Source organism: Botrytis sinoallii (assembly GCF_014898435.1).
Source record: "Botrytis sinoallii strain Bc 23 chromosome Unknown BSIN_009, whole genome shotgun sequence".
In the NCBI taxonomy this organism is placed as follows: Eukaryota; Fungi; Ascomycota; class Leotiomycetes; order Helotiales; family Sclerotiniaceae; genus Botrytis; species Botrytis sinoallii.
Genome location: NW_024066036.1, coordinates 1,342,226 through 1,355,102, shown reverse-complemented (window position 1 = coordinate 1,355,102; position 12,877 = coordinate 1,342,226). Strand labels below are relative to the sequence as shown.

At 43.2% G+C, this 12,877-nt stretch overlaps 3 protein-coding genes across 3 annotated transcripts; all 3 read right to left on the bottom strand.

Moving 5' to 3' along the window:
- Positions 1 to 2,459: 2,459 nt before the first annotated feature.
- Positions 2,460 to 5,075, bottom strand: EAF02_005976 (uncharacterized protein; the record flags this gene model as incomplete). Its single annotated transcript, XM_038902024.1, has 1 exon — positions 2,460 to 5,075. The coding sequence occupies one exon, from the start codon at positions 5,073 to 5,075 to the stop codon at positions 2,460 to 2,462; it is 2,616 nt and encodes an 871-aa protein (XP_038758241.1).
- A 77-nt stretch (positions 5,076 to 5,152) lies between these two features.
- EAF02_005975 (uncharacterized protein) lies at positions 5,153 to 6,373 on the bottom strand (the record flags this gene model as incomplete). The annotated part of the gene is made up of 1 exon (XM_038902023.1): positions 5,153 to 6,373. The coding sequence occupies one exon, from the start codon at positions 6,371 to 6,373 to the stop codon at positions 5,153 to 5,155; it is 1,221 nt and encodes a 406-aa protein (XP_038758240.1).
- A 3,348-nt stretch (positions 6,374 to 9,721) lies between these two features.
- On the bottom strand, positions 9,722 to 12,457 carry EAF02_005974 (uncharacterized protein; the record flags this gene model as incomplete). Its single annotated transcript, XM_038902022.1, has 3 exons — positions 9,722 to 10,296; positions 10,356 to 11,586; positions 11,650 to 12,457. The coding sequence occupies 2 exons, from the start codon at positions 12,455 to 12,457 to the stop codon at positions 10,403 to 10,405; spliced, it is 1,992 nt and encodes a 663-aa protein (XP_038758239.1). The 3' UTR covers positions 9,722 to 10,296; positions 10,356 to 10,402.
- Positions 12,458 to 12,877: the final 420 nt, after the last annotated feature.

Here is a 12,877-nt window from a genome sequence, read left to right as displayed (position 1 = left end):
GAGGTAAGATATCGGGTCGGGTCGGAAGAGGTAGGGAAATATAGGAGGAAAGGGATAAGCGTAGGGCGGAGAGGCAGGGTAAAGGGGGACGGGTTTTGTTGATGGAGGAACAAAGATGTTGATGAAATGGTATATACGGATTGTGTGGGTTTGTTATGCTTAGTGACGATGCTGATACATATCTGTAATGAGAATGCAATGTTCTTACCTTTCTACCAATGACATGGTTGCGGGTTGTAGAGATATGTAGAATGAATGTATAGCTCCTCGGAAGTGGATAGGATATTCCGAATCAAATGCTTCGATGAACGTTCTGTAAAGGGTAAAACAAGGTAAAAGCTACATTTTAATCAAACGTGATCTATACGCACACATCAAAACTGCACATCAAGAGATCTATGGGATAGAGTGTGCAACCGGCGTTCGTCTAATGCGCGATGTAATATATGTCATACCATCATATCATCGAGGTCCTCTCCATATATACCTAGCAAACTCGCCGTTCAGAGATTGTATACACACTCAAGCTATCAACAACTATTCCCGCTCTTTCCGCATAGCAAGAGGAATAGATAATCAGAATTCTATCTACAAACACCTCGATATTGTTTATCTTCTACACCTCTCACCAATTGCCACGTACTCTCTCAATCTATAAATCTCACTACACACGAATCATTCATCCCATACATCTCATCCCCAAGATAAGATAACTCAAACCCCTATAGTTTCTCTCCTGCTATATATGAACATACACATCTTGCAGCATCTTAACGAGTGTCAATCCTTAAACTCTCCTTTCTAGGTTTTTCCACAAACCTCCAATTTGACTTCACATCTTGAAGTTAAAGTCAAAGTGCATAGCGCTTATACATTTCTTATACTATCCCATCCCCCTCCACTCTACTTCCCATCCCAATTTCAACATCATACAATCCAATCCAATCCAATCAAAAAGTTTCCACCCGAAAGATCATCTCTTCCACCATTCCATCCCACCAACTCCCACCCCATACACCCAAACCCATCAATCAATCATCTTATGATCCCACCATTGACCATCCCATCTACCCATATCCACTCTATCCAAATTCTCCTCCCATATCTAAATATTACAGAGTAGATATTCTACATCATCTAACCCATTGCAATCTCATCCTCTCTCTTCTCACCAAGTATCAATCTATCCCATTCCATTCTCCCCTCATGCCTCTCCCCATCCTCTGATCATGTCCCCCAAAACATCTTAATCCACTTTCTCATTATTAACAAACTCATCCTTCCTATTCTATGAGAAAAAAACATACTATGATTGATATCCACAACGAAGGCACAAAGCAGTCAGAGGTAAACATTTAGTCTCAAATAGTAGGCAGGTATGTAGCCATCATACATGTTCCGAACGATGAAGGGTATAAAGGGCCGACAGTAAGACGTACTCAGAAAATAGATATAGAACTTCGCACTCACTAATCATTGTGATCCCCTCATGATCATTCAAAAATCATCACACATACAAAATCACATGCTCACATCCCAGACGATTCTTAGGGTCTTAAAACCCATGAAACTTAACAAACACATTCCTATTGACTCATATGTACATATTTCATTCCATCACGTCCCTGCTTCTTCTCTTCCCCATTCGCGAATGTGTACCTAGGTAATGTCTCCATATTAAAATACCCGCTAGACCTCGAGAAAATATTCTCCAACTTCCCTCTCATCGTCTGGGTCATCGACCCAACAAACAAGGCAAGAAATCAAAAGAATCACCAAAGTCAACGCTTTGCCCCAATCCGGAGCTAGATGTCACCCGATCAAGCTACGTCTTATACCCAAAACCGACACCTGAAAGCCCGAGTAAAGAGCCAAAAGAGGCGTTCGATACTATCTGTTCATAAAAGAACAACCAAATCGACATGATAAAGAAAACTAAACAAAATTCAAATACGCCATCCCTTATGCTTGTGGTCAAGCTCCAAGTTCCCATTCCCAAAAAGAAAAGAACCACCGCTGCTATGCAGGATTGAGTATGCTAGAGTATACTAATCGTCTCGCGGATGGGATATCTATAAGAACGCCTACTCTTTCCCTAATACATTCACTAAGCATATGCCCTGCATCATTTCGTATAACGTTAATGCCCAGACCCACGCCCACGCCCATGCCAATGCCCAATCCCAATGCCAAGTCTGGCCAAATCCATTTCAAATCAACGAAAGCGACAAAGACCCAAGTTGTCCCGTTGCTCCCAACGCCGCATTAAAAATTGAAATTAACCCTTTCCTCTCGTATAATCATCATGTGCTAATGCAATGAAATAAAAACTTTTTAAGTTCAAATATATACTCCGTATGTGGGCGTGCATGCCCAATTGAGTGGAATCGAAATAACTGATTTTTATCAGATACTCACTCTATACCTGAATGAAATGTTACGTAATGTGACATGTCTCATCAACTGGAGATTGGTGGATGAGGGAAACTTCGCACGAAACCCGCCTCTGTCAAAGTTTCACCGGCTTTGAGCCCATGATTTGTTCCACTCTGACTTGTTCCATGCCGATTGGTTCCAATTTGAGTTGTTCCGCTCTGATTAGTTCCCTTCTCGTTTGTTCCATTTTGATCAACAGGCTGTGCAATGGTTTGATTGACTATGCTTGCGACAGGTGGCGTGGTACCACTAATTTTGTTGTTGCCCGAAACAGCAGTTTGTGGTGGTGGGTTTGAGGGATTAGACGGCACAGAAGAGGATGAGGCTGTATTTGGTCTGGAAGGTGTAGGAGCAGATCCTGAATTGCTTCTTTGCAGGACTGGTGTCATCAATGGTGGTCTAGGTACAGAAGAGTTACTGGATTGATTTTGATGGGTTCCAAAAAACGATGGTCGCATGATCGTTTGTTTTGGAAGGTCTGCCCCAATGGGTTTTCCAGGTTGTTGAGCTATGTTGCCTTGAGGTTTGTTCTGATTAATCGGCGGCTGGGGAACCTGTTGCGGTACAGCAGGTTGTGGTTGAGCATGAATTTGGTTTGCAGGAGGTGCACGAGGAACAGGGGGCAACTTAAGAATATTGAGAACACCATTGATAAGTTTCATCTCATGTTCAGTACTATCAAGAGAACGATCTTCTTCGGTGCCATCATAGACTCGATTTATGGCCTTGTCAACAATGGCCTCAGCATCATTTGGAGCTCGTTTTCGGATCAAGTTGGCAACATGATTACGATAAGCAGTTATGGCAGCGACCAGGTTAGGAGGAATGACTCTTTTTTGAGGAGTCGCGGCTGGTAAAGCTCCGTGCGCAACTTGTGGTGCAGCATGAGCAGCTGTCTGGGTTTGGTGACCAGTTGGTGGTTGTGGTTGCTGTGATTGCACTGGTGCTTGGTTCGTTTTCGGTGGCTGCGGTGGTTGATAGTGAGGCTGTTGAGGCTGTGGATATGGGTGTTGATGTTGTGGATTTTGCGGATGCGGATGCGGATGCTGTTGCTGTTGAGGCTGTTGCTGTTGGACCTGTTGATGTTGAGGCTGTTGTTGCTGGACCTGTTGTTGTTGGACCTGTTGTTGTTGGACCTGTTGTTGTTGGACCTGTTGATGTTGAGGCTGTTGTTGTTGGACCTGTTGATGTTGAGGCTGTTGTTGTTGGACCTGTTGATGTTGGACCTGTTGATGTTGAGACTGTTGTTGTTGGGCCTGTTGTTGTTGAGGTTGCTGTTGCGAAGTTTGCTGTGGAGGTTGCTGTTGAGTGCCTTGAGATTGTGTTCCAGCGGCAGGTGGCTTCGGAGCATAGGGGGAACTATAAGAAGCAGGCGCAGAAGGTACCAATTGAGGTGCCATTGGAGAAATGAAAGGTGGCTGAATGACTTGAGGTGGATGATAACCCTGAGGAGGATAAGGAGAATAGTGAGGATTTGGGCCCATGTAAGGCTGGCCTGGTTGATATTGTTGATACTCCCCTTGTGCATGTGGGTTCATCTGATTGTGATATAAATTGGGATTCAACATATATCCAGGCGGAGGCTGACCGTAACCAGAAACTGGTGGGCCAGCTTGATATATTGGTTGATTTCCACCTGCAACTGGAGGTGAGGGTGCTCTCTTCTTCTTCTCCTTTAGATAACTGGAACCGGGTTTCAGAGTCCAAGCCCAGCCTTTACCAGCACGTTTAGTACGTTCAAAACATTCATGCTGTCCTAAATTATGCCTCACACTGCTTTGCCACCCCTTTGATTCTTGAAAGGCGTAATACGGATACTGGACCTCCATCTCGTTATAGATTTGTGGGAGACACAAAGGCTGCTCTGCTTCCTGTAGAAGCTCAAAAATGACCTGAAGATAATTCTTTGGTGGCCTTGAAAGTTGATCCGCAGTAAAGTCCTCTCTTTTGTGTGTAACTTCTTTCAAAACATAAGCAACCTTTCTGGAGCTTCCGTTTTTGGCTTGTATGCAATTGCCATCATCATCAAATCTGTCCTCATCACCCTCCTCAGGGGTCTTAGGGCCTGATTGTCTCTTGGTATATTTGCGTTTTTGTCGTGGTGGTCCTTCTTCCGTAACATCTGGTCGTGGATGCTTTCTTGGTCTACCAACTTTGTTTTTACCAGGTATAGTTTTCGAGGCTGTTGCTTGATTTTGTTCTTCAACCCTCTGCTCTTCTTGAGCCCGTTCTTCTTCTTGAATCCTCTCTCTTTCCAGGGCTTCCTTCTTAGCAATTTGTTGTTCACGTTTGGACATAACACCATTCTTAGGCGGGCGTCCTGGTCCACGTTTCTTTGTAGGTTGTGGGCTACTGTCCGTTGAGTTGTCAACAGGGGATTCTGCTTCCTCGGCGTCTTTTTCTTCGTCAATCGCTACTCCTAAGGGGTACAAAGGATCGAGATCCTCCACTCTGTCCACTTCGTTGTCAGGAACTTCGTCCACCCCGAAATCGTTTTCATTATCTGAAGAGCATTCGCTATCGGTAGACCTCTGATCACCAGCTCGTGGTGCATCATCAAAACTGAGACTCATCTCTTTCCCTCCTTCCGAATAGGTTGTTTGTCGCAGTAGCCGTCGCCTCTTCTTCGGGTTCTTCATGATACTGGAACCCTGTGTCATCGATTACGACATCTGGTAACAGAAATCTAAAGAAAACAAAACCCATTTGCAATTTGCTACCACTTACTAATGGTGCTATCTGCTTGGGCTCGAAGTATATATCGTCCACGAAAACCTCCATTTCTACCAAGGAATTCTACTTTGAAACTATCTTGATGGTCATCATAAAATATTTTAACGTGTTCTCTGGATATAGCTTTGAAGCCCGCTACACCTTTGTTGAATGGAGGATGTACATGGAGGACAGGACAACTATGCGGATCGGGGTTTTGAAGTGACATGTTTCCATTTGCAGGAGGCAAAAGTGATCCAGCAGTAGCACTGTTCCCACTGATAGATCTTGAGCCCTTATTCTTCTTCCCCTTGCGACTTCGCCTGTCTGCCAATTTTACCCAAGGATCCATGATACCACCAGTATGACTTTCGATCTGCATGGTTGGTTTAAACGAGGAGAATTCTGATGTATTCATTGCCTCATGCTCCTTCTCATATCTTCTCATATTGTTGTACCCATTTTGATCACGACCTATGATCAATTCATGTGTAGTCATATAAAAGTCCGAATCATCAAAAGCTAGCTTTGCATAACCATCCAACTGCACTCCTGGGTCTATCAAAGGTTGTCGATTATAAAAGTCCGGGTTGGGCGCAACGTTTGGAAAGTCCATAGTTTGGTCATAGGCCCATACGTTGCCATCCAAATTCATATCCGCGCCATATATGTTCGCAGGATCTACAAGTACATTTGTCGTGTTATAAGAAGGAAATGAGGCAAGGGGTCCAATATTTGACGGTTGTAGTTGTGCCTGAGTGGGTTGAACTGTTGATTCCGGACCAGCTTGTCCAAAAATTTCGGGGTTGGTATCGTTGGCCTCTTTTTTATGCGACTCCTGTTTAATTGTCGCATTACTCATCTCCATTGCGGAATCGATTGGCACTGTGGGTTGTGCGGAAATGTTGTTCTCAGTATGGTTTTCCGATCCTGTATATCCCGTTTCATTCGTAGTATTGAGTGCCTCTTCTGGAGTGCTTGACTTCTTGATCTCGGGAAGGAGACTTGTTGTCGATGGTTGGGCTGAATTCGAAGGAAGAGTTGTATCCATTGCAGCGGCAACAGACTTGTCTTGTTCTGCAAAGACGGGGCTGTTGTTATCGTGAGAAGGTTTGGGGTATGTGAACATCTCGATATGATCAGAGTCGAAGTGAATGCCTGTAGACATTAATGCAACGGGCGCGACAGGTTGAGGAACGGCCTCTGCCATCTGTGATGAAGTCATCGCTGCTAAAAACAACTCGTTCACCTTCTTAATGTGAAGTGTGAAAGCGATATGTCATGCAGGTAGGGTGTTGTTGCGGTATGGTTGCGAAAGATTCGCAGGTTGCGAGGGTGCGAAGATGTCGATTTTCGACGTCAGAATTGATGCGGAAAGGAAGGAAGGGGAGTACATCGGGATTTATTTTTCGATAGAGGGTCCGGATAAGACCCACGTGACTGTAATGATTAGGTAAAGTTTATCGAATGGCGTTACTTGATTAGCTGTAGGTAAAAGTTAATGTTCTTTCTACCGGTCTAGTAGGTGGGTATCTATCAAATTTACAAGTTATCGAGGTCTATCTAAACAACTAACGAGTATCTAACCAGTATCTAAGCCGTACCCAGTCAGTATCGGTATCAGCTATCAAGAATCTCTCTTCAATTTTCCCTCGAACCATTCCACTCCCACTCCACTTTTGGAGGAGAAAGAGAATATACCGTAGCGTGTATGGACTCACTCACACTTTCTCTGTTGATCATGCATGGGCAATTGGATGAATGGCTGCAGATGTTTCCAACTTTCACCTATTCTTTGATAGATGACTCCAAGTTTCATTCTATTTGCCTAATAGGGTACTTAAGGTAGGTCCATAGGTAGCCCAGAGTCATCGAGTAGATATAATCTACCCATCAGGGAAAACAGATGATCATCAACTCTTATTCATCTCTTAGGTGTCCCCCAACCTTGGAATTGCATACGGTGGACTCCATACTAGCTACTTGGTATATACCTACCTACCTCATAGTATCTAGATAGTCACGCTTACCTGGGTGATAGTGATCTTCTTCAAAAATGTTAATAATTGAAATGGAGTCTATCCGTTTATCACATTCACATTGGAAATCCCCATCTATCTACATCTCTCGCTTCTCTCGCTTCTCCATACTCGAGTACAGAAAATAAGAAAGGCAAATCCTCATGTTAACCTTGAAACATATCCCCAGATGAAACACTTCCATCCCCAGACATTCAGATGAAATACTCCGTAGATGAATCAGACCGATCTAATGCCCTGTGCCTCTCCTCAAACCAATGAAAAACCCTTCCGAACTGACACCGGTTGATGTAAAACATTGTAGAAAATAGAGTGGTAGATCACTACGTCAGCATGAACAGCTAATAATAAATTTGGTAATATAATTCACCAAACCTCTCTTTGATCTAACCATACCATACATACTACTTTCTAGGCACCTACGTATTGGTAGGTAAAATGCGATGAATTTTTACTTTCATCAAGCTTGGAAAGTGTTTCTGAGCTCTAATAGCCAAGACATTCAATCTTCCTTCAGCTATACCTAGTAAGTACTAATAACATCCATAGTATCCATCTAGTCAATGCAAATCCCATCATCTTCTTTCCAATCTTCTCATCCATTCTTTTCATTCTCCTCTCCTCCTGTAGATTGATGACATTCTATGGCATTCTGCACAATTCCCATCTCTTTCCATCCATATTAGATAATACCCATCAATTGATCCATTCTCCCGAATCAGAATCGCCTCAAACTTTCACATCTTAGCTCAAGTTCATCATCACACCTCATCCTATCGCTTTCCCTCCCTCCAATTCCCCATCAATCCAAACTCATCCTAACCCCAAAAATGTGCGACTTCGGAATTCCATTTGTCTGTATCCAATGTGGTACCGATCAAAATCCATGTCATGTTAAGGTAGTCGGTCCCACACTTGGATTCGGAGTTGGAGTACTCAGCGCTGTGAGTATGACCAATCCCCCCCCCTCCTCATTCTGCACTAGCAACAGTTTTATGAGCTACAAGTCTCCTATATACAGCTAGCCCTGCTACCGCTCCAAGGTCGCTTTCAACTGACAAATACAATAGCTAGTATGTTGGCCAGCCTCGCTCTTCGTCGGCTGCTGCGCTACGGAAGTGGGTAAAAAATAGGTTCTCAGCTTTTGATTCTCCCTCTCCTATCTATCACTCATCATCACATCACAAGCCAATGTCAGAGTTATGACAACTAACGATAGTGCACAAATCAGAATGTTAGGAGCACCTGTGGATATCAACGGACAGGTCTCGAACGCGATACCGTTTTAAATATGTATATTTGCATTTGGAGATAGCTACAGTGCGTCGATGTGATGAAGTAAAGTTAGGATTTGGATACGTGTGCATGGAGAGAAGAAAATAGAAGAGAAGGATGTTACAATGATACCTGGAAAGATGAGCGGTGGAGAAGACTGCAATTGGGCGAATCATCTGATCTGATCTGGTATGGCATGATGCGTATATATAATGAGTGTGCGGCAGTGAGAGAGGAACATGAAATGATTCAACAATGGAGATTGCACTTCCAATAACGCGCCCAAAATGCTCTCACACCCAAACCCCCATAGTGTCATAGAATCAACCTTCATCTTCCCACGCGTCATATGCTCCAGCGTCTGAATAATAACGCGTATACAGAACCATACAAGACACAACACAGCATAGTTAGGATTACGACCAATCCCCTATGTCATCTACCATAAACTACCAATTACAATATCATCTAGCTAGATACCTAGAATTTCATATCTGCGATCCACAATCCACTTACCATAACACATCCGCCCTGCAATCATCTCATCTCAAACCATCCCTAGCTTTCCCAATACACACTATATCTCGTGATCCTCGCCTCCCTCTTCCATGACACATTTCCCCATCTACATATCTCCACATCTCCAGATATTCAACATCCGTTCATTCACCAACCCAGCGTATCCGTTTTTCTCTCAAAGCACAAGAACAAACTCAGCGAATTGTGAAATCAAATCCGAAATTAGATTGTGAAGTACAGATTTATAGACCTCGGGTAGGTAGCAAAAAAAAGGAAATCAAGTACATCCATAGCTGTATCTTACATTACGCGTATAGGTAGGTAGGTATCTAGTATCTAGTACCTATCTAGACCCATTATCTTTCTATCTCCGTGACGAAATAGCCAAAATAACCAGTGCATTCATTATCTACAGCGTACGTGTACCTATGTACTCTATGAAAATATCTACGTACCTAGGTAGACGAGTTACTATTACCTGAGTTACTATTACCTACCTACCTACCTACACATCAGCATAAGAAACCCCTGTTAATCTATGTATCCCCTTGCCAGCGTATCTATCCCCTTCAGCTCAGGATTTTCCATACAAAGCCAAAGTCTCAAGATGCATCCATCTATCGTTGTAAAATCATTGAATTATTAAATGTGTACATGCATAATACACATACAGAACGATAGACGACCGCTTCAAAAAATCTATTTACATACTATCAACAATAACCGAGAACGAGTCGAGACGGATTGAAAAAGTATGTAGAGGTCATTGTGAAGAAGTTCAGTTGGATGCGTATGTATAATTAATCCTATTTAGACGATATTGCTACTACTCGCTATATTGTACTTGTTATTTCCCAGAGGACATTGGTGTGTATGTGTGTATCTGTTTATACAGATCGTCAAGGTAGACCGTTTGAGTATTGGATATGAGAATGAAAATGAAAGGATATATGAACGAGGTATTCGTGCACGATTTAATGTTAGTAGTCGACTCCATGGTATATAGAAGTGAGCGATTTCGCTTTGACACTCGACGTTTGGATCTTCTTTAGGAGAGGATGCAAGTAATATAATAATAATGCTGTGAGTCGACAAGGCCTTGATCGGAAATGAAGGAGGAACCCGGAAAGACATGCTCACACGTAATCAAGCCTCTTTCTGTCGACATATAATGATCAAGGCGAAGATAAAGTATAACACAACCTACCTTGTTTCTGACAAGGTAAACGTCAAAAACCCCGAAAATTAGTACACATCACAAATAGACTTACCATCTTATCACAAAACAGTGTGCTCCGAGGCACAAGATTCGTATCTTCTCAAAAACTTTGTCAGCATTGCAATAAAATCTAAGTACAATATAGGAGTCTGCACCTTTGCACCATGATAGATATCCTCAGTCCCCGCTCGAACTGATCTGATCAAGCCAATCTCACACCAGCTTGTCTGTTCTTCTTCAACTGTTGTGCTGCTGCTCCCGTCATACCACCAATTTGACTTCCATCTAGTGAACTCTGCGCTTCCCTTCGTTTCTCATCTTCGATCTTCTTCAATAATTTCTCCGTCTTCTGTTTTCCACTGCCCTTACCATGGAACTGATGTGATAAATGTTTGAAAGCCTCTTTCTGGTTCATATTTCTTCCGTATTCATCGACATATTTGAGCTCCACGTTAGGCTTGTATTCCTTGTTAAAATGCTCAGCGAGTTGCCTCGATTCTTGTTGGTCTCGCATCGTATTCTGTTGCCTGGCATGTTCTTCTCTATCACGAGCAGACATTCGATCCAAGCGACCTGTGGTACGATCTCTTTCTCTTTGAGCTTTCGCTCTTCTCTCTGCTTCTGCCTCGCGTCTTTGTTTTTCCGCGAGAAACATTTGCTTCTCTCTGAAGATTGTGGCGACATCACCAGACTCTGAAGTCTTCAGAATACCTCTTTCTCTCAAGAGTTTCAAAGTAGAGCCTAAACCCTTTTCAAGAGTGGCTTCCTCTTCCAATCCATTATTCGCAATGGCATCCTTGGTTTCTTCTTCACGCTTGATCCGAGCGAGTCTATCCTCATCATCCTCGATATTTGCGTACGATTCGTTCATTTGGACATCTCCATCATCATCAGAATCAGCGCCCATGGAAGTAACGGCGTCTGGTCGAGATACAGATCTTTTCTTGGGCTCTGGTGCGACTGGCTTTTGAAGGTTCGCAACAAATTCCGAGGTTTCATCAATAACCAATCCCGAATCATTACCTTCCTCATTATCTGCTGGAGTTGCTGATGCTTCATCTCTTAATCGTTGAGCGAACTCTTCTGGTCGTAACTTTTGGCGTTTCTTTAGTGCATTTCTTCGTTGGGTAGCAAGTAAAGCTTGTAAATCGTCATCATCAACAAAGGACATGTCCTCGAAAGTTCGCTTTTTGACAATCGGCTTGGTGCCTTGATCAACATCCATTGCATCAGCATTGTCTCCGTTGGATGCAGCTGGTTCAGGTTCTGGAAACACGTCGTCTTCATCCACTACCTTTTGTCGCGTTGACTTAGCCTTCTTCTTCTTGGGTTTTCTAACCTTGATGTCTGAAATATCAAGATAATCGGATTTCGGCTCATCGTCTTCTAAATGAAATATTAGCGGCTGTACTGTTTAGAACTTCAAGTAGTCGGGGTCCTAAAACTTACTCAAAATATCGAGGCTGAAGGTTTTGGCTTTTGATTTCGAGGTAGAGGCAGAATTTACTGTTGCGGCTTCAGTGGTGCTACCCATGCCATCCAAAGTAAACCTCTTTCCTCTCTTGCCATCAATCTCCTCATCATACTGGGCTAGAATCTTTCTATCACCAGAATCATCATCGTCATTCGGGTTGTACACGGGCTTCTTCTTTTTTAGTTCCAACTTGTCAGACAACTTTTCACGCTCGCGCAAATCTAAATTCTCTAACTCATCTCCCTCTTCCTCGTTTTCATCGATGGTGGTATCCTTTAATGTGAGAACTTGATCCTCTCCTTCAACAAATGTATCTAGTTCATGACCGACTCTAACGCCTGCAAGATCTTTGGCTGTATATTCGGCGGCTGCAGCAGCTTCTGCCTCGGCAAGTTCCTGTTCCTTCTTTCTGGCTTTTTCGATCTCCTTCTGTCGTTTCTTTTGTTTCATCAACCATGCTTTGGCATCCAAATCGCCATCATCGTCGGCTTCTCCCAGACCTTTGCCTTCGAGTTTCGCAAATCGTTTGGCTGTATCTCGCGCTCTCTTGATGGCTTCCGCTTTAGCCTCCCTTTTTCTTTTGATTTCTTCAGCTTCTTGCAGTTTTCGATAATTGTCATAGCCTTCAGCCTGTCGCGATTCTAATGTACTGCCAGCATCCTCTACTGGTGCAGATGGAGCCTGTTTAAAAATTGGACCTGCAGCTCCTGGCACTGCTAAAGGCTTCATTCCAAGTGAAGCTCGAATACGATTCGTCTCCTCAATAGATATAGCGTCCGCCATTTTGATATAACGTGATGTGGGATGTCGAAGAAACCTTGGAATTGATTAATGATTATTGTATCGAGTTTCGCGACATTAATAAAGTTGAAGTTGGTATGTGAGGCTGACAGATAAATTAACCCTAACCGAATGAATACTAGTGCGATCCCAAAGTCACGCTAAATTAGCGCCATAGATTCGCTACAAAAGTTTTTCATTGCGCGAAAAGTTTTTGATTTTCTTCTTACAAAAACACCAGATTTGTGTCCAGCGTCCCTTTACCAGAACTGCTTGTCAGCGATGGTTTAAGGTTGTATGCTGAGGCAGTTCGATCGTCTATGGAGCCATCAACCTACCAAGGTAATTTATGATGTCAATATCCGATCGACAAATCTCAGAATGATCGGTCCTTATGAAACCTGAGTCGCTTCGGCTGATTCG